The sequence below is a fragment of the Dicentrarchus labrax genome, unplaced genomic scaffold (genome assembly GCF_905237075.1).
Source record: "Dicentrarchus labrax unplaced genomic scaffold, dlabrax2021, whole genome shotgun sequence".
In the NCBI taxonomy this organism is placed as follows: Eukaryota; Metazoa; Chordata; class Actinopteri; family Moronidae; genus Dicentrarchus; species Dicentrarchus labrax.
Genome location: NW_026136760.1, coordinates 288346 through 314216, shown reverse-complemented (window position 1 = coordinate 314216; position 25871 = coordinate 288346). Strand labels below are relative to the sequence as shown.

The 25871-nt window shown below is 39.8% G+C and overlaps 1 protein-coding gene and 1 long non-coding RNA gene across 5 annotated transcripts in view; both read right to left on the bottom strand.

The window, feature by feature from the left end:
* crhr1 (corticotropin releasing hormone receptor 1) overlaps nucleotides 1-10341 on the bottom strand; it is a 45283-nt gene extending 34942 nt beyond the window's left edge. For 2 of the 4 annotated variants that reach the window (XM_051393648.1, XM_051393649.1), the window contains exon 1: nucleotides 9885-10339. In XM_051393648.1, the coding sequence (XP_051249608.1) occupies nucleotides 9885-9905 (21 nt within the window). In that variant the 5' untranslated portion in view covers nucleotides 9906-10339. Of the gene's footprint in view, nucleotides 1-9884 lie in introns of all 4 variants that reach the window. The other 2 variants (XM_051393646.1, XM_051393647.1) reach the window with 2 other exon arrangements.
* On the bottom strand, nucleotides 5975-8463 carry LOC127359684 (uncharacterized). Its single transcript, XR_007882724.1, has 2 exons — nucleotides 8282-8463; nucleotides 5975-6168 (listed from the first exon to the last, which is right to left on the bottom strand). It is a non-coding gene; the product is annotated as an uncharacterized LOC127359684 (long non-coding RNA).
* Nucleotides 10342-25871: the final 15530 nt, after the last annotated feature.

Genomic DNA, 25871 nt, shown 5'->3' with positions numbered 1-25871 from the left:
TGCTGCAGGTCGGTCTTCTGATGGAGAACAGGAGAGTCAGGGGCCTGTAGTAATAGGTGGGGATGATTGGAGGGAGCAGGTAGACAGGAGCAGGATGGGTGGACTGGGGTGCCTCACTTCCTGGGAACAGACAGAGGGCAGTCTGGAGGTCGATGAGGAGTCTGAAGGAGGTGGGATCAGATGGAAAAGTCTCTTGCGGACATAGGAAAAGCTGAGATGTCAGTGGGCCAGGTCGATGAAACCAAGAATACGAAATATGAAACAGTGATTTTATCATTTTCCAGACTCTCAGCAGAGTCTAACATCAGTGAGACATATATGTTGGAAGCAAGGTGCAGATCCAGATTTAGGCTGAAGAGCTGTCAGACAGAATCTGGGCTTACTGGAAGAATGATGATGTGGTTTTCTGTTTTCCTCTTGTCTTGGAGGGTTTAAGATTTGGGTCACTTAATATAAATGGCACCAGAGACCGGGGGAAAGGAGAGTGGATTTTGTAAAAGAAAAATGTGATTTACTTGCCAGAAACACACAGTGATGTTGTCAATAAGGTGGTCTGGGGTAAGGTCTGGTGGAGTGCAGGGGTTGCAGAGTGGTTTTTAGTTTACTGAATCAAGAACAAACTGTAGAAATGTTCTTGTCAATATATTTTCAATTTTATTATGTTTAACTCTTCCGCTGTTGTTTCATGATATAAAATAAGCAGCTGTTTTTCACAGTCATATAAAAGATGTTTAGACTCAATCATTGAGGATCAATGTTTAGTTTGAAAATCCATCAGAGATCAAACAGCAAACCCTTCTAATGTTTTTTCTGTGTTTCTGTGAACACAGCTTCATCCTCCATGAACCAACCAACAACCACACAACAATCAACCAACCAACCACCAATCACCAATCAACCAACCAACCAACCAACCAACCAAAAACCAACAAACCACCAATCAACCAAATAAAAACTAACAACCAACCAACCAACAATCAACCGAAATAAAAACCAACCAACAACCAACCAACCAAAAACCAACAAACCACCAATCAACCAAATAAAAACCAACCAACAACCAAAAACCAACAATCAACCAACAAAAAACCAACAAACCACCAATCAACCAAATAAAAACCAACCAAAAACCACCAAACCACCAATCAACCAAATAAAAACCAACCAACAACCAACCAACCAACCAACCAACAACCAACCAACCACCAATCAACCAAATAAAAACAAATCAACAAATCAACAATCAACCAACAATCAACCAACCAAAAACCAACAAACAAACTAACCATCAACCAATCATTTAGCAACTGACAGAACTGCCAACTGACCAACTAACTATCAATTCAATTCAATTCAGTTTTGTTTGTATAGCATCAATTCATAACAGAAGTTATCTCAGGACACGTTTCAAATGGAGCAGATATAGACCGAACTCCTTATAACATTATTTACAGAGACCCAACAGTACCACCATGAGCAAGCAACTAACAACCATCGGACTGACCAAACAACTGAACAAAAAAATAATCAACCAACCACCATCAACCTTTCAGTCGGACTATACCATCCCAGCAGTCTACAGGTCGACTGTTTGAGCACTCGGACTATACCATCCACATAGTCTACAGGTCGACTGTTTGAGCACTCAGACTTTCTGTTGGTTTCCTGCCTGCAGGCGGCTGTTAGTGCTGTGAATGAGAAACAAAAAGAAAAGGTCCCAGCAGAGAAACCAGAGACGGGCCCAGATAACCAACCATGCAGACCAACAAACTGTCAGAGACAGAAAATGTCACATATAAATAGAAACTGAATGTTAGGGGCTGATAAACTTTTTGAATATTGAACACTGAGCCAATTATCATCAGTGATTCCATAAATCACAGAACCTTCATCTTCGACCTTTGAAAGAATCATAAGAGTAAACAGCTGAGACCCTCTAACAAACAAACAGACAAACAAACAAACAAACGTGACCTCAGCTGCTTCACACAGACCACAGTTGTGATAACATCTGCTCTCAGATTAAAGCAGAACTGAATAATAACAAAAATAATAGTATTTATAGGCTATTAGACCTGTCTCTCGCTCTGCCCCTCCAGGATTTACAGACACTGACTGCAGTTCGCTTTCTCTGACACAGAAACTCAATGAACTAACTCACAAAACGTTCAGTTCAGTTTCAGTCAAAACTTCAGTTTCTATTTGTAGAGCACAATATAAATATAATATAAAATACTGATAAAGTTCAGTCTCTGCCTTATTTTTACTTCCTGTTTACAGTGACACACACACACACAAACACACACAATGTTTCAGTTATTCAGAGAATCCGTTTTCAAAATATTCGTGTCTGTCTGGACAACGTCCCAGAATCTCTCTGTGTCTCACTCTCTCTTTGTCTCACTCTCTCCGTGTCTCACTCTCTCTGCAGTGTAATATGATTGAGGGATGAACGGAGAAGACAGAAACAGGAAGAAGTGATGGATGAGTGTGTGTTGATCGCCCCCCGCAGCTGCTGACAGTTATTTTACACCTCTCTCTCTCTCTCTCTCTCTCTCTCTCTCTCTGTCTCTCTCTTCTTCTCCTCATTTCATTATTCGTCCTCTGGAACTGAATGAAACAGACCTCAGCTGTGTGTGTGTGTGTGTGTGTGTGCGTGTGTGTGTGTGTGTGTGTGTTCTATATATAGAATGATGTATGTTGGTGAAATGCCAGCACCCTCCTCCATTTATACATTACCTCTCTCTCTCTCTCTGTCTGTCTCTCTCTCTCTCTCTGTCTCTCCCAGTTTTAGTCTTTTTGTCCACATCGTCTTCGTCTCCACAGAGACTTGAACACGTGTGACTACCAGATGTTTCTCATCCAGATGTTTGGCAGCTTCACTGTAGATGCTGTTTATTTAGGAGTCCAAGCCTGGAGGGTGAAGGGACTCTGGGCCAGTGCTCACAGTCCGTCCCAGTCTGTCCGAGTCCCTCCCAGCACTAGCAGCGGTGCTGGGAACCCAGTTGAGACCTCTCATACTGATGTTACTATTCCTCTGTTGGTGACCGTTCTGCTGCAGAAAGGCTAAAACACGCCGGCGCCAAACGCCATGCGTCCAAACAGCCATCCCTGTTATTTTCTATGTATAATCGGCAGCTAGACGCGTGCATTGACGCGTGCATTGACGCGCTACCCCACAACCACTGTCCTATTTCTAGCATCACTCTGGAGTCTCGTCTCTCCAGGTGAGTTTAAAGTGTCCACACCGGGTTACCATTAATTATAATCTAAAGGAAACAACACCGCATCCTGCTGTTGTAAGTGTGAGCATCATGTTTGAGCCTGACACATGCCCCCCAGCAGGTGGCACTATAATCAAGGTAACATCTACCAGTTCCTTGAATTGAGCTGTGTCTGGTGACAGAGGCCACGCCCCTTTTCTCTTTATTTAAACTCCACACAACCATAGGAAGAACATGCTAACTGCTCCAGCTGGGAATCAAACCTGGGACAAGTGAGGCGACAGAGTTACCCACTGAGCCACCACTGTGTTATCGAACAGTTCCTAACAACATATCAATGAAGCTGAGATCCTACAGGACCACGAACTGACAGCTGATTATTGGCAGTGAAACAGAAACAGGTCTCCATAGAGTCCTGAGTCCTGGTCTGGATTGTACAGATGTGGTCTGGATGAATAAAACCTCTTAAAGCTTTAGATCACCTGCACAAATACAAATGTTTAAACTTTTGTCAATATGGACGCTTATGTGTTACTAGGGGGCTCAGTCTGGGTACGGGGGCTCAGCCTGGGTACGGGGGCTCAGTCTGGGTAAGGGGGCTCAGTCTGGGTACGGGGGCTCAGCCTGGGTACGGGGGCTCAGTCTGGGTACTGGGGCTCAGTCTGGGTATGGGGTCTAAGCCTGGGCGAGGGGGCTCAACCTCGGTACGGGGGCGGCTCTACCAGCTTCACTAAAAGAAATATTCCTGTACTGAACCCGCCGTCTCTTCATCCCCATAGTCAGAGTCCCATTTTTAATGACTTATACTAAAGAATCAGCAGAAACAGCCTGTGAGATCCTGCAGGGACTAATGAGCGTTTCTAACGAGCTGTTTTACAAAATGCTGAGTTTGATTTGGTTTGAGGAACTCTCCACAGACACACATCAGCCAACGGCTTTAAAGTAGATTCAGTTCAACAGGTTCTATTAACTCTAAACGTAGTCAGTGTAATCTAAAGACGGGCACAATTACAAGAAAGAAGCGTTTTTGCCATTTTTGCACAAATCCTAACAAACTGAATGACTTCAGATTTGATTTCTAAAGACATTTACAATCTAAGGTTCTAGTCTAATGGCGTGTCTGTGGCGACCAAACATAGCACCCCCCACTGGAAACAGGAAGTAAGCCTTGTATGGAGGTCAATCAAATCTGTGTATCATTCGTTCTTCTCATATTCAATTGAGATTCCAAAATCAGAAAATGAAAAAACGGTTTGTTATTTCCTTATTCGTTTATGAATCTGATACCAAAAAACAAATAACGGTTCATTTTTTGAACTTTCAATTTATTGCTCAGATCAAAAATAGAAAATGAAATAACGGGCCTTGATCGCTCGTGATTTTGATTTTGATATTAAATTTTTTCGCTTTGTATGAACTGGAAGTTATTGTCTCGTTAGCTTGAGTCACTTCTTCAGTTTAACTAAAGTTAGCCGGATACCCATCTGCTGCAGCGTAGTAGAAATCTCTACATGTGTCTTGCCAGTTCCAAATAAGTCTTTAATTAAATCAGCATATGGTTCCAGTGCAGCCATGGCGTCGATACGAAATTACTCAAAAAATACAGAGTACAATCACTGCATGATTGAGTTTTTTCAGGCTTTGCAAAATTGCGGCAAACTCAATATCAAAATCAAAATCGATCCGGGTCCATGTATCTTTTGGTCATTGGATTTTCCTTTCAGAAACGGGTATTAAAAACAGAAAACGAGTGGTTATTTGATTTTCGTTTTAAAATACAAAAATTAAAATTGAAATACAAAGCGTTTTTCTTTTTCATGGTCAGAAAGGGATGAGCGAAATTAAAAAAATTATTCGATTTTCATTTTCTATTTCATAAAACAAAAATTAAAATCACTAGAAAACAGAAACAGAAAAAAGGCCTGTTGTTTCATATTCTGAGACCGGATGTTGTCATTTACAGGACAGTGCTGTGTAGAAGAAACAGTAGGCTAGTAGACTGCGGTCAATCCAGCCGTGAGTCCGATCTCCGTGGTCAAATCAGCCGCACTTAAATTTAGAGTGTACAAGTATTCTCAGCATTATGGTAAATGCGGAGAAACAGCGTATTTACTTCCGGTTTTCAAAATAAAGGTATTTAGAACAGTAAGCTATAATTAAAATATGTTACATTAAAGTGTTTCATGCGCCCCTGATGAATAAAAAAAAACACTTTATATCAAGTATCTTTACTGCACCAGTGTGGAGAAATGCCAAAATAAACGTCTCATATTTATGCCTCCAGAGATTGCATATTTGACCATATTTGAGGTACTGTAAAAACATATTGCTCAGTGTTTCCTGGCTACTGATGGTATATTTGACTTTTACACATATGAGACTACAAACATACTTAATATCAAGCATTTGTATTGTACCAATTTGGAGAAATTCAACAATAAAAGTCCATATTTGTACCTCCAAGTGGTATTTTCATATATTTGAGCTACTGTAAAAACACTTTGCTCAATAATTCCTGGCTATGGATGGTATATTTGACTTCTACACATCTAAGACTACAAGTATACTTAATATCAAGCATTTTTACTGTACCAATGTGGAGAAATTGAAGAATAAAAGTCCCATATTTATACTTCCAGATTCCATATTTTCTTATATTTGAGCTACTGTAAAAACATATTGCTCAATATTTCCTGGCTATGGGTGAAGCATTTTCATTATACTTCAATAATGCTGCAGTAATCATGACAAAATTTCACACAAATGTTTAATAACATCTTGATAATATAAACACTAAACACAAAATCCTACACAATTCTAATTTGTTTACTTTTCACACAAAATGCAATGCCAGTCCACATTCTTCTTATTTTGCAGCTCTGCTGTGTCCATTTGTAGGTAAAAGGGAAAAATAATTAGTTTTAACTTCAAAACACCATTGTACCTACTGTCTCTTCATCACATATTATTTTTTATATTATTCAGTGTGACAGCTGTTGCAGGTGGTTCCACATACAGTTTACATTTTTACAGTAGCTCAAATATAAGAAAATATGGAATCTGGAAGTATAAATATGGGACTTTTATTCTTCAATTTCTCCACATTGGTACAGTAAAAATGCTCGATATTAAGTATACTTGTAGTCTTAGATGTGTAGAAGTCAAATATACCATCCATAGCCAGGAATTATTGAGCAAAGTGTTTTTACAGTAGCTCAAATATATGAAAATACCACTTGGAGGTACAAATATGGACTTTTATTGTTGAATTTCTCCAAATTGGTACAATACAAATGCTTGATATTAAGTATGTTTGTAGTCTCATATGTGTAAAAGTCAGTAGCCAGGAAACACTGAGCAATATGTTTTTACAGTACCTCAAATATGGTCAAATATGCAATCTCTGGAGGCATAAATATGAGACTTTTATTTTGGCATTTCTCCACACTGGTGCAGTAAAGATACTTGATATAAAGTGTTTTTTTATTCATCAGGGGCGCATGAAACACTTTAATGTAACATATTTTAATTATAGCTTACTGTTCTAAATACCTTTATTTTGAAAACCGGAAGTAAATACGCTGTTTCTCCGCATTTACCATAATGCTGAGAATACTTGTACACTCTAAATTTAAGTGCGGCTGATTTGACCACGGAGATCGGACTCACGGCTGGATTGACCGCAGTCTACTAGCCTACTGTTTCTTCTACACAGCACCGTCCTGTAAATGACAACATCCGGTCTCAGAATATATAAAACAGGCCTTTTTTCTGTTTCTGTTTTCTAGTGATTTTATTTTTTGTTATATGAAATAGAAAATGAAAATCGAATATTTTTTTTAATTTCGCTCATCCCTTTTTGACCATGAAAAAGAAAAACGCTTTGTATTTCAATTTTAATTTTTGTATTTTAAAACGAAAATCAAATAACCACTCGTTTTCTGTCTTTTAATACCCGTTTCTGAAAGGAAAATCCAATGACCAAAACATACACGGACCCATGTATCTTTTGGTCATTGGATTTTCCTTTCAGAAACGGGTATTAAAAACAGAAAACGAGTGGTTATTTGATTTTCGTTTTAAAATACAAAAATTAAAATTGAAATACAAGGCATTTTTCTTTTTCATGGTCAAAAAGGGGTGAGCGAAATTAAAAAAAATATTCGATTTTCATTTTCTATTTCATATAAAAAAAATAAAATCACTAGAAAAAAAAGGCCTGTTTTTTCATATTCTGAGACCGGATGTTGTCATTTACAGGACGGTGCTGTGTAGAAGAAACAGTAGGCTAGTAGACTGCGGTCAAGCCAGCCCTGACCCCGATCTCCGTGGTCAAATCAGCCGCACTTAAATTTCGAGTGTACAAGTATTCTCAGCATTATGGTAAATGCGGAGAAACAGCATATTTACTTCCGGTTTTCAAAATAAAGGTATTTAGAACAGTAAGCTATAATTAAAATATGTTACATTAAAGTGTTGTGCCCCTGATGAATAAAAAACACTTTATATCAAGTATCTTTACTGCACCAGTGAGGAGAAATGCCAAAATAAAAGTCTCATATTTATGCCTACAGAGAGCATATTTGACCATATTTGAGGTACTGTAAAAACATATTGCTCAGTGTTTCCTGGCTACTGATGGTATATTTGACTTTTACACATATAATACTACAAGCATACTTAATATCAAGCATTTTTACTGTACCAATTTGGAGAAATTCAACAATAAAAGTCCCATATTTGTACCTCCATGTGGCATATTTTCATATATTTGAGCTACTGTAAAAACACTTTGCTCAATAATTCCTGGCTATGGATGAAGCGTTTTCATTATACTTCAATAATGATGCGGTAATCATGACAAAATTTCACACAAATGTTTAATAACATCTTGATAATATAAACACTAAACACAAAATCCTACACAATTCTAATTTGTTTATTTTTCACACAAAATGCAATGGCAGTCCACATTCTTCTTATTTTGCAGCTCTGCTGTGTCCATTTGTAGGTAAAAGGGAAAAATAATTAGTTTTAACTTCAAAACACCATTGTACCTACTGTCTCTTCCTCACATATTATTTTTTATATTATTCAGTGTGACAGCTGTTGCAGGTGGTTCCACATACAGTTTACATTTTTACAGCAGCTCAAATATAAGAAAATATGGAATCTGGAAGTATAAATATGGGACTTTTATTCTTCAATTTCTCCACATTGGTACAGTAAAAATGCTTGATATTAAGTATACTTGTAGTCTTAGATGTGTAGAAGTCAAATATACCATCCATAGCCAGGAATTATTGAGCAAGGTGTTTTTACAGTAGCTCAAATATATGAAAATACCACTTGGAGGTACAAATATGGACTTTTATTGTTGAATTTCTCCAAATTGGTACAGTAAAAATGCTTGATATTAAGTATGTTTGTAGTCTCATATGTGTAAAAGTCAAATATACCATCAGTAGCCAGGAAACACTGAGCAATATGTTTTTACAGTACCTCAAATATGGTCAAATATGCAATCTCTGGAGGCATAAATATGAGACTTTTATTTTGGCATTTCTCCACACTGGTGCAGTAAAGATACTTGATATAAAGTGTTTTTTTATTCATCAGGGGCACACAACACTTTAATGTAACATATTTTAATTATAGCTTACGGCTCTAAATACCTTTATTTTGAAAACCGGAAGTAAATACGCTGTTTCTCCGCATTTACCATAATGCTGAGAATACTTGTACACTCTGAAATTTAAGTGCGGTTGATTTGACCACGGAGATCGGACTCACGGCTGGATTGACCGCAGTCTACTAGCCTACTGTTTCTTCTACACAGCACCGTCCTGTAAATGACAACATCCGGTCTCAGAATATATAAAACAGGTCTTTTTTCTGTTTCTGTTTTCTAGTGATTTTATTTTTTGTTATATGAAATAGAAAATGAAAATCGAATATTTTTTTTAATTTCGCTCATCCCTTTCTGACCACGAAAAAGAAAAACGCCTTGTATTTCAATTTTAATTTTTGTATTTTAAAACGAAAATCAAATAACCACTCGTTTTCTGTTTTTTAATACCCGTTACTGAAAGGAAAATCCAATGACCAAAACATACACGGAGCAAAAAATGAACCGTTATTTGTTTTTTGGTATCAGATTCATAAACGAATAAAGAAATAACAAACCGTTTTTTTGATTTTCTGATTTTGGAATTTCAATTAAATATGAAGCGAACAAATGATACACAGATTCAAACCTTATTTACTGATAATTCAATTCAGTTTTATTTGTATAGCACCGATTAATAACAGAAGTTATCTCAGGACACTTTTCAAATGGAGCAGGTCTAGACCGAACTCTTTAAAACATTATTTACAGAGACCCAACAGTACCACCATGAGCAAGACCTTGGAGACAAGGGCAATGATGAGAAATTAATATAATTATAAATTAATGAAATGATCTAAGTCTGTTTTTAATGAACTTTGTTGTTGTTGTTGTTGTTGTTGTTGTGTTAACAATAGTGAATCTGATCAAATGATCACTTATCTTATTGATATTATCAGTTACATCAGGAACTAATGATTATTGATTAGATTATTACGGTCCAAATCGTAGTCAACAATAATATAATAGTAAACACACGCACGCGCTCTTACCTGACTCAGTAGTTTCTCCATGTCTGTCTCTCTGTCTGTCTGCCTCTCTCTCTCTCTCTCTCTGTCATTCAGCCATCGCAGGTCGCGCGCGCTCTGGCACGCGGCGGTCCCTCCGTTCACAACCTCGTCCCGCGCGGTCCGGTCCGGTTTAAGTCCATGTCGGTCCGAACCAAAACAGATCCACAAGGGAAGAGCCGAGCTGAGCCTGGCCGAGCCGAGCCGGGTTAGATCCCAACACACAACGCAGGCAGCCGAACCGGACCAAAAGAACTCGGGACACACACAGAGAGAAAAAGGGAGTCCGGGTCAGTCCGGTCCTGGTCCGGGTCTCTCAATAGTCCTCCCTCCAGTTATTAACGGGGACCACAGACCGCACCGGGACTCTGACGGACCGGAGCAGCGCGTGCTGCCGGTGAGGAGGCTGCTGCAGAGCGCGAGCCAATCAGAGCGCGGGAGAGAGAGAGAGAGAGAGAGAGAGAGAGAGAGAGAGAGAACAGAAGAGAGACAGAGAGAGAGAGACAGAGACAGAGAGAGAGACAGATAGAAACAGACAAAGACAGTGAGAGAGAGAGAGAGAGAGAGAGAGAGAGATAGCGAGACAGAGAGAGAGAGAGACAGATAGAAACAGACAAAGACAGTGAGAGAGAGAGAGAGAGAGAGAGAGAGAGAGACAGAGAGAGAGACAGAGAGAGAGACAGATAGAAACAGACAAAGACAGAGAGAGAAAGAGAGAGAGAGAGAGAGAGAGAGAGAGAGACAGCCACATCATCATCCATACAGGCACCAGGACAGACTGGCAGACTCTCTGAGGAGAGTCATTGAGCAAGCTTCCCCCAATTTCCCTAACAGCAAGATAGTCATATCCACACTGCTGCACAGGAGAGACTTCCATCCCCACACCATTGAATATCAGCCTCTCCAGGGACTGTGCCCTCAAACTAGGGATGTAACGTTATGAAAATTTAACCTCACGGTTATAGTGACCATAATTATCAAGGTTTTCGGTATTAAGTATTTAACAGTGTTTATTATATTACAAAATCTTATCAAAAGCATCAAAATGTAACATCAAAGGCACAAGGGTTCAGCATGTAAACAGCTTATTTGTCAGGAATATTTCCAGTAGTGCAGGTTTAAATGATACAAATCTAAACATTCAAGCTAAGACATAAAGAACAATATGTAAAGAAATCAAAGAAACACCACTAATTATATACCTGTTTTCGTCATCATCAAAATTAAAATGTAAAACTGTTAGTAGCTTATTTGTCAGGAAAATGAACCATTGTGCAAGTTTATGTGAACACTTTAAACTAAACTAAAAATAAGACAAAAGTGCATTATGCATTTACAATAAATAGCCACTATAAACAAACAACAAAAATAACTACAAGCTGATGTAATCAAATCCAAATGTTCAAGTGTTAATGACATTAAAATAAAAAAACTAAATATGTAAACAAATCAATGGAACAGAACTGATTGTATACTTATTCTCTCCACCATCAACCAATAAGATGCTGCTGATCTGGCATCCTGTATGTATGCATCTCTATTCACTTTAATTCTATTCATTAAAATGTAAAAATGTCAACATATTTACTTTGTTTGGTTTAAGTAGTGATCTACGAGGGGAAACAATGTACCCGCTGGCACTGAATAGCCTCTCTGAAGGAACACTGGTTGCTGGGATGCACAAAAGCTTTCTTGCAATCCTGGCAAGATGAGGCAGTTCTGATGCATGGCCCCTCCACCACACCAGTGGATCATCCTCGGCTGGAATGGATGGCAGAGACATGTAGACCTTGATCTCCTCCTTCACTGTATTTTCTGGGGTGGCTGGAACTGAACCATCTTCAGATCTCTGCTGCCTTGTTGAGGTAATCTTTTTTAGAAACTCAGCCAGGCCTTTCCCTTCTGATACTGCTGTGGAGGTACTGCTGGTGCTTTCTGGTTCCTGCCTGACTTGTACAGGTGTCAGCTTCAAGGCCTCCTGGACACAGCTGTCAACTACAGCATTCAGAGGCTCATCTAAAAAGTTAGTTTTGAACCTGGGGTCAATGAAACAAGCCATCTGCATGACACCCTTTGCCTTCTCTGTGTACCTCTTGTTTAAGTCTTCTCTCATTACCTTTTTCATCTGCTTGGTCAGGGCTGGATCCTCATCATTTTCCTACAGGACATCACCAGTGATGTGGTCAAGGACTGGCTTAATGGCTGATATAGTTACTTGTGTCTCTGAGCCAAGTGCATCTGTAAATGTGCTCAGAGGTTCAAGGAGCTGGCAGAGTTGCTCCATAACAACTATGTCAGCATCCTTGGGCATCAGATGCCAAACTCAAACCCATTTCTGCAGCCAGTGTAGCACTGACTGCCTGCTGCTGGCTGAGGAAACATTCAAGCATCTTGTATGTAGATCCCCATTGGGTCACTACATCATGGATGAGATCCTTCTGTGGCAGGTTGAGGGCAGCTTGCTTTTGTGTCAGTGCTCTCGTTCTCTTCCAGCTCCGTGAGAAGCCTTGGACCAGATGACGACAGGCCCTGACTGCTGTTTCAACTCTCTGAATTTTCAAAGCTTTTGAGATGGCCAGGTTCAAATTGTGACCGAAGCATCCAAGCCACAGATCTGGGAACTATTCAAAAGCCTTGATCATGTTGGTTGCATTATCTGTGGTTATGGAGACCAGATCTGTCTTGTTTATCACCCACTCATCCAACATATTCTCAAAAAACTCTCTGATATTTTCAGCGGAGTGATCTTCTGGGAAAAACTGGGTTTCTAAGCAGTGTGATTCCAGTTGCCAGTCTGGGGTGAGATAATGAATTGTAAAGCTGATGTATGGTTGGCCAGCCCCACTTTCACTGGTCCAGAGGTCAGTAGTTGCAGCAAAGAATGCACCCTGAGCCAAACTTGTCCTAACATCAGCTTTGACTGCGTTGTACATCTTTGGTATGTCAGTCTTTGAAAGAAAATTGTGTGAAGGCACTTTGTAATGAGGCACGGCAACCTTCATCACCCTCAGAAAGCCAGGCCTCTCAATCATCTGGAAAGGCATCATGTCTTTTGCTATGCAATAGGAGATTTCTGCAGTTAGGTCTTGAACTTTTTTGGATGCAGGTGCATAAGCAGACTGTCTTTGGAATGCTTGCGAGTCTGTGTCACTGATGAACCCGTAGCAGTACTTGGCTGCCCCACTGCAAGTCCACTCTGTAAAAAAAAGGAATAGCCATGTCATTATTATTAATTATTATTATTATCATTAGGCTACCATTCATATCAATATTCATACGATTTTGCCTTTAGCTGTTATTGTTGCTAAATCAAAAGAAAACGATTGGCTAGAAATTAATTCTCTTACTGGGCAAATGATGTTTCGTGTTTTCAAAGACACATGGTTCAGACCGTCACCGTGTGACTTAGTCCATTAAAATTATCCAACTTTGCTAGAATTAAACGATTTACTGAACTTAAGACAAATATAAATTATGCATTCTTGTAGTAGGACACTGAAAAACCTAGACATGAAAAGGAAATCAAGAAATGCATGCAATGAAATACTGTAGCCTACTACTGTTTGACAAACGCAACTCAAATGGGCATCCGTCTAGCTCTGAGGCTAAAAATGTGTCCTGATTTGCACCACACACCACCACTGAACGAAAATGTGCATTTCAGGTAGACAAGTTGTTAACAAGTTACACAGACGGATCATTGCATTCTCCTTCAACCTGAAGTCCCCACACCATGCATTTTAGCTAAAACGTTAACGTTAACTTACCTTGCATTGGCTATAAAGTTGTGGGTGACGGTCACGGAGATGAGTCAGGAGATTTGACGTATTTGCGCCTTTAGCAGCAACTTTTTTCCTTCACGTTCTGTAGATAGGATAACTATCTTCAATCAACTGTCCCTCGGCATTCTTATAATAACCATAATATTCCCATGCTTCAGACTTAGTCCTCTTAGAGGGCGGATAAATGTCCTGAGCACTGTTATCTCCTCCTTCTGCCATGATTCCAATTTGCACACATGTTGTAGGCTGAGCAGTGAGCCTGCGCGGCAACTTCAGGAAACTCGGATGACGCGGGGAAGGATTAAATACACGGTTTCCACACCGTGGTAATCATCCATGATAATAATGATATTTGAAATGAAAACTGTAATTGTTATCGTCAACATTTTTATCGTGGTTTACCGTTACACCGGTAATTGTTACATCCCTACCTCAAACCCAACGTGTTCATGGCCCACCACACGACTCTCCACCTGGACTGCCTGTATGATAACACACACCTACACAGGAATGCAGTCCCCACCCTTGCTAGGACCCTGAAGGATGTTGCCCTTGGAAGGAGCCTTACTACCACTCCAAGGGGTAACCACACAACGCAGACCCCACGCAGACCGCCAGGACCTTCTCGACCTTCAAGACCATCCAGACCTCCACCATGCTTCCACCCCCAGCTGTCAGAGAGGACGACCAGGCCACCAAATCCACCGCATCACCAACATCACAACCCACAGCCAACCCCACAGCCAACACAACACTGGCCTCTAAAACCCAGCCAGAGAGCCCCCCAGCCTGGAGGTCCTATACCCCCCCTCCTCCCAATGGCAGAACCAAGACTACAGGAGCAGCAGCCTATTGGGCTGAACTATGCTGCAACGGTGAGAAGAACCACAGCCCCACCCCCCTCTGGTGAACTCATAGAAATATTACACTTGCTAAACCTGCTCAGCTCTCGCCTCATGTACCTATATGGTGGAAGAGCAGAGACACCACAATAATTAATAGTTTAACATGTTGTATATCATTTTAAATGAATAGTAATATAAGGACAATTCTCAACAGTATTTCACACATGATACACTCTAAAATGTCACTCAAAGTTTAATATTTTATTAATTTACTTACTATACTCTTTTCGTCTTTTTACACTTTTGTTCTTTTTATTTATTACCATTATTGTTTTTTAATACCTAGTTTATTATTATTATTATTTTTCTTTTAAGGTGTTTCTAAGGTGTATCTAATTTTTTAACGGATCGCACTTAGAGATGAAGTCATTTACAATAACATGTTGGTACATTCAAGGTCTGAGATCATCAGCTTTTGGTTTAAAGAGCAGAAATTCAGATTTTAATAGAGAGTTAAAAGACTCTGACATTATAGTTTTACAGGAAACATGGTGCAGAGAAAATGTTTCCACTGGTCGTCCTCACGGCTACACTGAGATTATTATACCATCAACAAAAAAACCCACAATTAACCCAAGGCAGAGATTCAGGAGGCATGATTATATGGTGTAAATCAGAACTGAGCCCGTCCATGACAGTTATTAAAAAAGAAGAATCTTATATATGGTTGAAAATTACCAAAAAGATTATTTGTACTGAGCAACATGTCTACATGTGTGCCATCTATATACCTCCATCAGAATCCCCCTGCTACAACCCAGATATTTTCTCTATTCTTGAGGAGGAAATTAACCATTATAAAACCATGTGAAATGTATTACTCTGTGGGGACTTGAACGCTCGAACAGGGGAAAGAGCTGACACTATGAATGAACACCCAAGGAGACAAACACTTACCTTGGAAGCACCTGCTTCCCCCATTCCTGAATGTCCTACTAGAAAGAGCTTTGAAAAAGCTTACTAATACAAGTGGTATGCAGCTTTTACAGCTCTGCTGTACACTGGGTCTGTACATAGTCAACGGCAGGCTACGAGGGGACTCTCTGGGTCGCTACACTTACAGCTCAGCTCTTGGCAGTAGTATGGTAGATTATTTAATTACAGATCTAGATCCAATGTCTCTCAGAGCTTTCACAGCCCCCTCACACTCCTCTCAGACCACAGCAAAATCACAATCTATCTGAAAAGGGCCCAGTCTAACTCTGGAGCCCCTAGTGCCTGTGAACTGTTTAACAGCACATACTAATACAGATGGACCCCTGACAGCATGGGGGCGTACCAAAATACACTGGAAAATCAAAACATATATGATTCAACTCATTTAGTTCTAACTGAAACATTTCCCCATAATAATTCTGGTGTAAATTCTGCTGTGGACAAAATCAATACAATTTTATTCTATTGTCTAATTTGAAAGCCTCCAAACCAAAATCTCAACAAACAATAATAATAATAATCTCAATGAACAATAACAAATGGTTTGACACTGAATGCAAAAACCTTAAAAACTTTAAGGAAATGATCAAATGAAAAGTATAGAGACCCAGATAACCACAACATACGCTGTCAATATGAGGCCACTCTGAAACAATACAATTCACCCCAAAAACAAACAAGAGCAGACAGACAAGAACAACACAGCAAGAATCAGCTCTGTGAAATTGAGGAATCCCTCAAATCCAACCAGTTCTGGGAGAAATGGAGCAACCTAAACAAAACCCAGCAGGATGAATTGGTGATCCAAGATGGAAATACTTGGATTAATCACTTTAGAGAATTATACAGTAAAAAAATGATGATCAGTACAAGATATTCACGGAATGGAAAACTCTGGAGGCGGTGATAAAAAAAACAACCAAAACCCTCTAGATTACCCAGTAATAGAATAAGAATTAACAGAAGTCATCCAGTCCCTGAAAGGAAAAAAGGCTTGTGGTATTGATGGAATCCTCAATGAAATGATCAAATACTCAGACTATAAAATCAGATTGGCTATACTAAAACTATTCAATACTATTCTGTCAACTGGAGCTTTTATAGATATCTGGAACAAAGGTTTAATAACCCTAATTCATAAATCCAGAAATAAATATGATCCAACTAACTACAAAGGAATATGTGTCTCCAGTAACCTGGGAAAAATATTCTGCAACATCATTAATAAACGACTTGTCAACTTTCTTGATGACCACAATATTCTGAATAAATGCCAAATTGGTTTCTTGCCAAATTGCTGCACAACGGACCATATATTTACCCTCCAGACTTTAATTGATCAAGAATTAAAAATTAAGAAAAGAAAGGTATATGCCTGTTTCGTTGACTTCAAAAAAGCCTTTGATTCCATCTGGCACAAGGGCCTTTTCTATAGGCTACTTGAAAGTGGTATTGGAGGAAAGACATATGATCTGATTAAGAACATGTATACAAAAAGTGAATGTGCCGTAAAGATTGGAACCAAACAAACAAAGTTCTTCTCCCAGGGCCGGGGAGTGAGGCAGGGATGCAATCTCAGTCCAATTCTCTTTAATCTATATATCAATGAATTAGCGAACCAACTAGAGCATTCCACGGCACCTGGCCTCACCCTGAACGACACAGAGATTAGAGGTCTGTTACATGCAGATGACTTAATTCAATTTTCAATTCAATTCAATTTTATTTGTATAGCGCCAATTCATAACAGAAGTTATCTCAGCACACTTTTCAAATAGAGTAGGTCTAGACCGAACTCTTTAAAACATTATTTACAGAGACCCAACAGTACCACCATGAGCAAGACCTTGGAGACAAGGGCAAGAAAAAAATGCCTGTTAAAAGGCAGAAACCTAGGACAGATCCTTCGGCTCTAGGTGGGTGGTCGTCTGCCTCGACCAGTTGGGGTGAGAGAGAGAGAGAGACAGAGAGAGAGAGAGAGAGACAGACAGACAGGTGCACAGCAACAACAGTATTGGCAATGGCAATCTAGCAGGACCATGGCAGGAGGCTCCACCAGGATCGATAAGAACCTGCAAGACGAGAAAGCACAAGAACTCCGGGGAAGAAGTGAAGTTAGTAACATGCATTAATGGAACATGAATGAGTGCAGAAAGAGAGAGGAAGAGAGGAGCTCAGTGCACCATGGGAATTCCCCCGATAGTCTAGGCCTATAGCAGCATAACTAAGGGATGGTTCAGGACTCACCTGAGCCAGCCCTAACTATAAGCTTTATGAAAGAGGAATGTCTTAAAGGGCAACTTCGGCAGATTTTTACCCTAGTCTTGATCACTAGAGGTCACCGAGTACTGTCGATAGGAAAAAGAACGACCAGAATTGGTTCTAGCAAACTGGAGATCCTGCAGCTAATGGCCAGAGCTACCAATTAGTTATAATACACTTCTTGGGGGCATATCCTAAAGAGTGCCTTTTGCTCCTCTTAACAGACACAAAATGCAATTAAAATGTCTGTGCAACATGATCAGGGCCCTTACGTGACAACAACATGCCTTTTCAACTCATACGTTGTGCAGAAACCGTACAAAACAGTACTGTCGCCTATCTGTTTTTCCACCGCTCACTTTACCGAAAGTCCAAAATAATCGATCACAGAGATAATGCCTTCGCGACGAAAAAAAGTTTATTTCCCCCTCAAAAATGTCCATGTCTTCACACACTACTCTCCGATTTGCACACTTCCTGCAACAATTTCTTCTTCTGCGTTTACCTACAACAAGTGAAGTCCCATGGGATTTCATTTGTTGCAGGTAAACGCAGAAGACGAGATTGTTGATCGGAGGTGTTTACAAGGGAAGAAGCTTGGAGTAAGAATAACGTGTGTTGATCTACTGTGGAGAAGAAATGGTTCGCGTTTGTGCCTTTCCAAATTGTGGCAATAGAATGAGAAGGTACAAGTGCCTACACTTTCATCGTCTACCTTTCCATGACCATGAGATACTGCAGTTGTGACTAGTTGTTCTTCAGCTGGATGTGCTAAGGTAGATGATGAAAGTGTAGGCACTTGTACCTAGTAAACAGAGGCGGCGTGTTCCGGTGGAAGCGCCATAATAAAAACAACACGTAGAAAAGCTATGTGCGCATGCGCAAAAGCTGCATGCTGCCTGTTCCGTTGCTCCAGCCTTTGAGTTAATTTTTTTCTTAACTTCCTTAACTTTTATTCTCTTTTGTTCGTTCTTGTTTCTTCACTGTAACTTTGTGAAGTCCTGTCCTCTCTAACAAGGTTGTTTTCAGAGAGTTTTCGTGCTTTTCTACGTGTTGTTTTTATTATTATATATTATTCCACCGGAACACGCCGCCTTTGTTTACTCCAGAGTACAGCTGATCGCGCTAATGCCGGCCGGCGTAGTGGCCAGACCAGCTGATATACCACCTGAACTCTGGAGAAAAACACACCGGGGATGCAGAGGAGGGAAGCAACGTCGGGGAATGAGAGGAGGGTCGAGACGGGACGGGCTTATGGAGAGGGTCCCTTAGCAACAAAATGGACGAGCTAACGGCGCTGACACGGAGCCACCCGGAGTACCGTGAGTGCAGTCTGATGTGTTTCACTGAGACATGGCTGCACAGACATTATGAGACATTACGGACCATATCGTCTCCGTGGATGGCTTCCACTACGTCCGAGCTCAGTCCCGTGGGAATTCAGTCGTTGCAGGAAGTTCTAGTGTGCAAATCGGAGAGTAGTGTGTGAAGACATGGACATTTTTGAATTCAATTCAATTCAATTTTATTTGTATAGCGCCAATTCATAACAGAAGTTATCTCAGGACACTTTTCAAATAGAGCAGGTCTAGACCGAACTCTTTAACATTAATTACAGAGACCAACAGTACCACCATGAGCAAGCACTTGGCGACAAGGGCAAGGAAAAACTGCCTGTTAAAAGGCAGAAACTAGGACAGATCCTCCGGCTCTAGGTGGGTGGTCGTCTGTCTCGACCAGTTGGGGGAGAGAGAGAGAGAGAGAGAGAGAGAGAGAGAGAGCGACAGACAGACAGACAGGTGCACAGCAACAACAGTATTGGCAATGGCAGTCAAGCAGGACAATGGCAGGAGGCTCCACCAGGATCCATGAGAACCTGCGAGACGAGAAAGCACAAGAACTCCGGAAGAAGTGGAGTTAGTAACATGCATTAAAGGGACATGAATGAGTGCAGAAAGAGAGAGGAAGAGAGTAGCTCAGTGCACCATGGGAAATCCCCGATAGTCTAGGCCTATAGCAGCATAACTAAGGGATGGTTCAGGACTCACCTGATCCAGCCCTAACTATAAGCTTTATCAAAGAGGAATGTCTTAAGCCTACTCTTGAAAGTGGTGAGGTGTCTGCCTCCGAACCACAACTGGAACTGGTTCCACAGGAGAGGAGCTTGGTAACTGAAGGCTCTGGCTCCTGTTCTACTTTTAGAGACTATAGGAACCACAAGTAGCCCAGCATTCAGAGAACGTAGTGTTCTAGTGGGGTAATAGGGTACTATGAGCTCTTTAAGATATGAAGGGGCCTGACATGAAGAGCTTTATAGGTGAGGAGGAGTATTTTAAATTCAATTCTACATTTTATAGGGAGCCAATGCAGAGTAGCTAGTACAGGAGAGATGTGATCTCTTTTTCTAGTTCCTGTCAGTACTCGTGCTGCAGCGTTCTGAATTAATTGGAGCGTTTTAATGGACTTATTGGGGCAACCTGATAATAAAGAGTTGCAGTAATCCAGCCTTAAGTAACAAATGCATGGATTAGTTTTTCTGCATGTCTGTGATAGTATGTGTCTAATTTTTCTAATATTACGTAAATGAAAGAAGGCAGTCCTAGAGGTCTGCTTTATGTGGGAGTTAAATGACAAATCCTGATCAAAGATAACTCCAAGATTCCTGACAGTGGTGCTAGAGGCCAAGTTAATGCCATCTAGAGTGACTATATCTTTAGACAATGAGTCTCTAAGGTTTTGGGGCCAAGAACAAGAATTTCGTTTTTCTGAGTTTAACATCAGAAAATTGCAGGTCATCCAGGATTTTATGTCCTTAAGACATGTTTGTAATTTAGATAATTGATTAATTTCATTGGGTTTGATTGATAGATATAACTGCGTATCATCTGCATAACAGTGAAAGTTAATGGAGTGATTCCTAATAATGTTGCCTAAAGGGAGCATATATAAAGTAAATAGTATTGGTCCAAGTACAGAACCTTGTGGAACTCCATGACTAACTTTAGTATTTATGGAGGATTCATCGTTAACATGTACAAACTGAGTACGATCTGATAAGTATGACTTAAACCAGGTTAGGGCAGTTCCTTTAATGCCAATTTGATGCTCAAGTCTCTGTAAAAGAATATCATGGTCAATGGTGTCAAATGCAGCACTAAGATCTAATAATACAAGTACAGAGACAAGTCCATTGTCAGAAGCAGTCAGAAGGTCATTATTAACTTTAACCAGAGCTGTCTCTGTGCTATGATGAACTCTAAATCTGACTGAAAATCCTCAAATAAACTATTGTTATGTAGAAAGTCACACAACTCTTTGGCGACTACTTTCTCCAGAATCTTAGAGAGGAACGGGAGGTTAGAAATCGGTCTATAGTTGGCTAAAACCCTGGGTCAAGAGTAGACTTTTAAGAAGGGGTTTAATTACAGCTACTTTAAAGGACTGTGGAACATATCCTGATAATAAAGAAAGATTAATCATATCCAGTAAAGAAGTGCCAATTAAGGGAACAACTTCTTTAAGCAGCCTAGTTGGGATCGGGTCTAACAGACAGGTTGATGGCTTCGATGAAGAAATGATTGAAGTTAACTGATGAAGATCGATAGCAGAAAAACAGTCTAAATATACATCTAAGTTTACATTGACAGAAGTCCCTGAACTTGAGAGCCACTGATAACTGTTGATGGCAGTTGGTGATTAATTTTTCTCTAATAGTAATAATTTTATTATAGAAGAAGCTCATGAAGTCATTGCTACTTAAGTTTATGGGGATATGTGGCTCGATAGAGCTGTGACTCTCTGTCAGCCTGGCTACAGTGTGAAGAGGAACCTAGGGTTGTTCTTATTTTCTTCTATTAGTGCTGAGTAATAGGCTCCTCTGGCATTACGGAGGGCCTTTCTATAAATCTTAAGATCATCTTGCCAATTTGAGCGATATTCTGATAATTTGGAAGAGCGCCATTTCCTTTCAGATTTCCTAGCTATTTGTTTTAACTGGCGGGTTTGGTGGTTATACCAAGGTGCTAGTCTCCTATGTTTTAATAATTTCCTTTTTATAGGAGCGATAGAGTCTAATGTTGATCGTAGTGAGCCTGTAGCACTATCGACAAGATTATCAATTTCAGAGGGACTAAAGTTGTTATAGGACTCTGTTAAATTCAGACATGGCATTGAATTAAACACTGAAGGAATCTCCTCCTTAAATTTAGCTACAGCACTGTCAGATAGACATCTGCTGTAGGAAGTTTTGCCTAATGGCTTATAATCTAATAGTATGAATTCAAAAGTTACTAAATAATGGTCAGATAGGAAAGGATTATGTGGGAAGACTATTAAATGTTCAATATCAATGCCATATGATAAAACAAGGTCAAGAGTGTGATTAAAACAATGAGTTGGTTTATTTACACTCTGACAGAAGCCAATTGAGTCTATTAATGATATAAATGCATTACTAAGGCTGTCATTGTCAACATCCACATGAATATTAAAATCACCTACAATAATTACTTTATCTGATTTAAGGACTAAGCTTGATAGAAACTCTGAAAATTCAGATATAAAATCAGAGTACGGTCCAGGAGCGCGGTACACTATAACAAATAGAACTGGCTGCAGTGTTTTCCAGTTTGGGTGAAAAGACTAAGAACAAGGCTTTCAAATGAATTATAATTTAGTTTAGGTTTAGGGTCCATTAAAACGCTCGAATCATATATAGCTGCTACTCCACCTCCTCGGCCTGTGCCTCGAGGAATGTGAGTATTAATATGACTGGGGGGGGTGGATTCATTTAGGCTAACATACTCCTCGTGGGACAACCAGGTCTCAGTAAGACAAAGTAAATCAATATCATAATCTGATATTAATTCATTCACTAGAACAGCTTTAGAGGACAGAGACCTGATATTTAACAGCCCACATTTCATTCTCTTATTTTGTGCTACTGAGGAGTTGGTTTTAATTTTTATTAGATTTTTATGTTGAACTCCTCTTGTTTTTATTTCTTTAAATAGTTTAGGTGGTCGGGGGACAGACACAGTCTCTATGGGGGGAAATAAACTTTTTTTCGCCATGAAGGCCTTATCTCTGTGATAGATTATTCTGGGCTTTCGGTGAAGCGAGGGGTGGAAAAACAGGTAGGCGACAGTACTGTTTTGTACGGTTTCTGCACAACGTATGAGTTGAAAAGGCATGTTGTTGTCACGTTAGGGCCCTGATCATGTTGCACAGACATTTTAATTGCATTTTGTGTCTGTTAAGAGGAGCAAAAGGCACTTTAGGATATGCCCCCAAGAAGTGTATTATGACTAACTGGGAGCTCTGGCCATTAGCTGCAGGAACTCGAGTTTGCTAAAACCAATGCTGGTCGTTCTTTTTCCTATGGACAGTACTCAGTGACCTCTAGTGATCAAGACTAAGGTAAAAATCTGCCAAATTTCCTGTTTAAGCCTACTCTTAAATGTGGAGAGGGTGTCTGCCTCCCGAACCACAACTGGAAGCTGGTTCCACAGGAGAGGAGCTTGGTAACTGAAGGCTCTGGCTCCTGTTCTACTTTTAGAGACTATAGGAACCACAAGTAGCTCTGCATTCAGAGAACGTAGTGTTCTAGAGGGGTAATAGGGTTCTATGAGCTCTTTAAGATATGAAGGAGCCTGACCATGAAGGATTTAAATTCTATTCTAAATTTTACAGGGAGCCAGTACAGAGAAGCTAGTACAGAACCTCATACAGAGTCAGAGGGGAGGGGTCGGATATGGAGATAAGATATGTACTTTATTAAAACCCTATTGGGGAAATTGTTTTTTCACTCTTTTTTTATTCAGGTGTCAGGTAGGAGAGGAGGGGTTACAGGGGAGGAGTCAGATGGGGAGGAGTCTAGGAGAATGTGATTACCATATCTGCACACTTATGATTCAGCCCTTTTTCATGTTTGTTTTTAATTGAGTTGGATGCTACAATACTAACACCGCTACTTCAGCCTCAAACTGCAGAGGTCAGAGGTCAGGGGGCAACTGGATCTGGTTTCTGTGTGTTTCCAGGAAGTGGAGCAGGTGGAAGTCCTCGGGCTGTCGACCCACATACTGAAACACAAGCTGCAGTGAATTCTGGGTAAACTGGACTACATTACAGACTGACTGTCGACCCAGCAGCTACCCTTCCTGTGTGTGTGTAGATTGTATTATGCAGTACTCACACACTCAGACAAACGCAGTGTTCACATTGTCTTTCAGCTGTACAGATGTTTTAGAAACAGATGTTTTATACACAGATGTTTTATATGTGAAAAAAATGTTAAGTCTCCTTCAAACTTATATTTTGTCTAAAAAGAAAAATAATCTTTGCTTTTTCTTAATATTCCAGCTAATATCTAGCTCGATTTAAACGGTAACAACAATGGTTGCATAATATCCCAGAAGAGGAACAAGATTATTGTCCTTTTTTAAGCCTAAGAGCACTTGCACAACTTCTCTCGCCCCAGTGTTGGAAACGAAGCAGCTGTTTAGTTTTTTAATGGTTTAATAAAAACTGATAAAAATAAGAATGTTTCTGGAGCTTTCATTTAACACAAGGTCACAGAGTTTTATCATGCTGTTCAAATTGTGTCTTACTGGAAGATCTTGTTTGCTAATCATTAATCTCAGATTCAGGTACAAATTGAATTGCGTTAATTTGTGGTATTAGTACTCATTTTAAGGCCCATTACAGTCTTTCAAGATTTATGTTTTAAGAATTGTAACCAAGCAGATCTGTTTGATCCCATTGGCAGATTTTATTCCTCAATACAAGAGATTTCAGTTATATTTGAGAATATTTGGCTTGTTTGTTGAAGGGCTGTATTTGCAGTGTGCTGCTTTATCTGTTAGCATTTAACAGGTGGCTGCTAATAAATGTAGATAAATCATTAAATTAATATCACAAACATTCAACAACATTCCCGCTACATAGCTGAAAATGTTCCTGCATACAAATACATGTTAGCATGTTAGCAGAGGCTCTTTAACAAACACAGTAGAAAATCAACATTGAACTTTATTTCTGTCTCTGGAACATGATCTGTATTCACTGAGGGTTAGCATTAGCATTAGCATTAGCATAACCCTAACCCTAGCAGTAAACAGGTCCTTTAGATGCAGCTGTCACAAACAGTAGAAATAAAAAAATCAATTGACTAAACTTTATTAACACACACACACACACACACACACACGGTAATGGATCTGACTGTGAGGCTGATTGATTATTGATCGGGAGACAAGATGGATGACTCCTCTCCTCCTCCTGTTCTCACAGATCAACTGAAGGAGGAGAGGGAGATTAGGAGGAGAAAGGAGAGAAGGAAGACAGGAGTTGAGTATCACCTTTAGTCTCTCTTCTGCTCTCTGGTGGACAAAATCTGAACTACAGTTTGTAACATCAGCAGCAGGAGGATGAGGAGGAGAAGGAGGAAGAGTAAAGAGAAGAGTAGTTAGTTCAATGAAAAGAGACATAAAAGTCCAAGGGTGAAAGAAAGAATCTTATATTATTATTATTATTATTATTACATGTTTCTATGAGTTCATCATTTTCTTTCAGCAATAAACAATTATGTTGGTCCAACTTAATTTACTTGAGTCAACTTAATTTAGTAAGATTCAAACTTCAGAATTCAACTTACTCTCTAGGTTTGAGTCTGACTTTGATGTTATTGGGTTGGTCCAACTCATTTTACAGTTGTAACAGGTAAAAGATCCAACCCAAGTAAATTGATTAAATAAACAGAATTATTTAATTCCAAAAGGAAGACATTTAATCCCAGAGAAAGGAATTAATTCAGTAAATTGAAAGAATGAGTTGAGTGTAACTTACATAAAGAAACAACAACCATCCGGTCCAGTCTCCACTTTCCAGTGTTTCGGTAAGGTCAGTGTCAGTGGCTGTAAGACCTGAGGCATCCATTGGTACTATGTCAGGTTCAACCTCAACATATCTGAATGAAAATTAGTTCTCTGGGAGTCTCCCCTTTAGAAACATCCCCATTATGCTAACACCATCCAGTTAGGAACAAAAACCCTTTTTAGTTGTTGATGGCTAGACTGAGATCAAAAGGA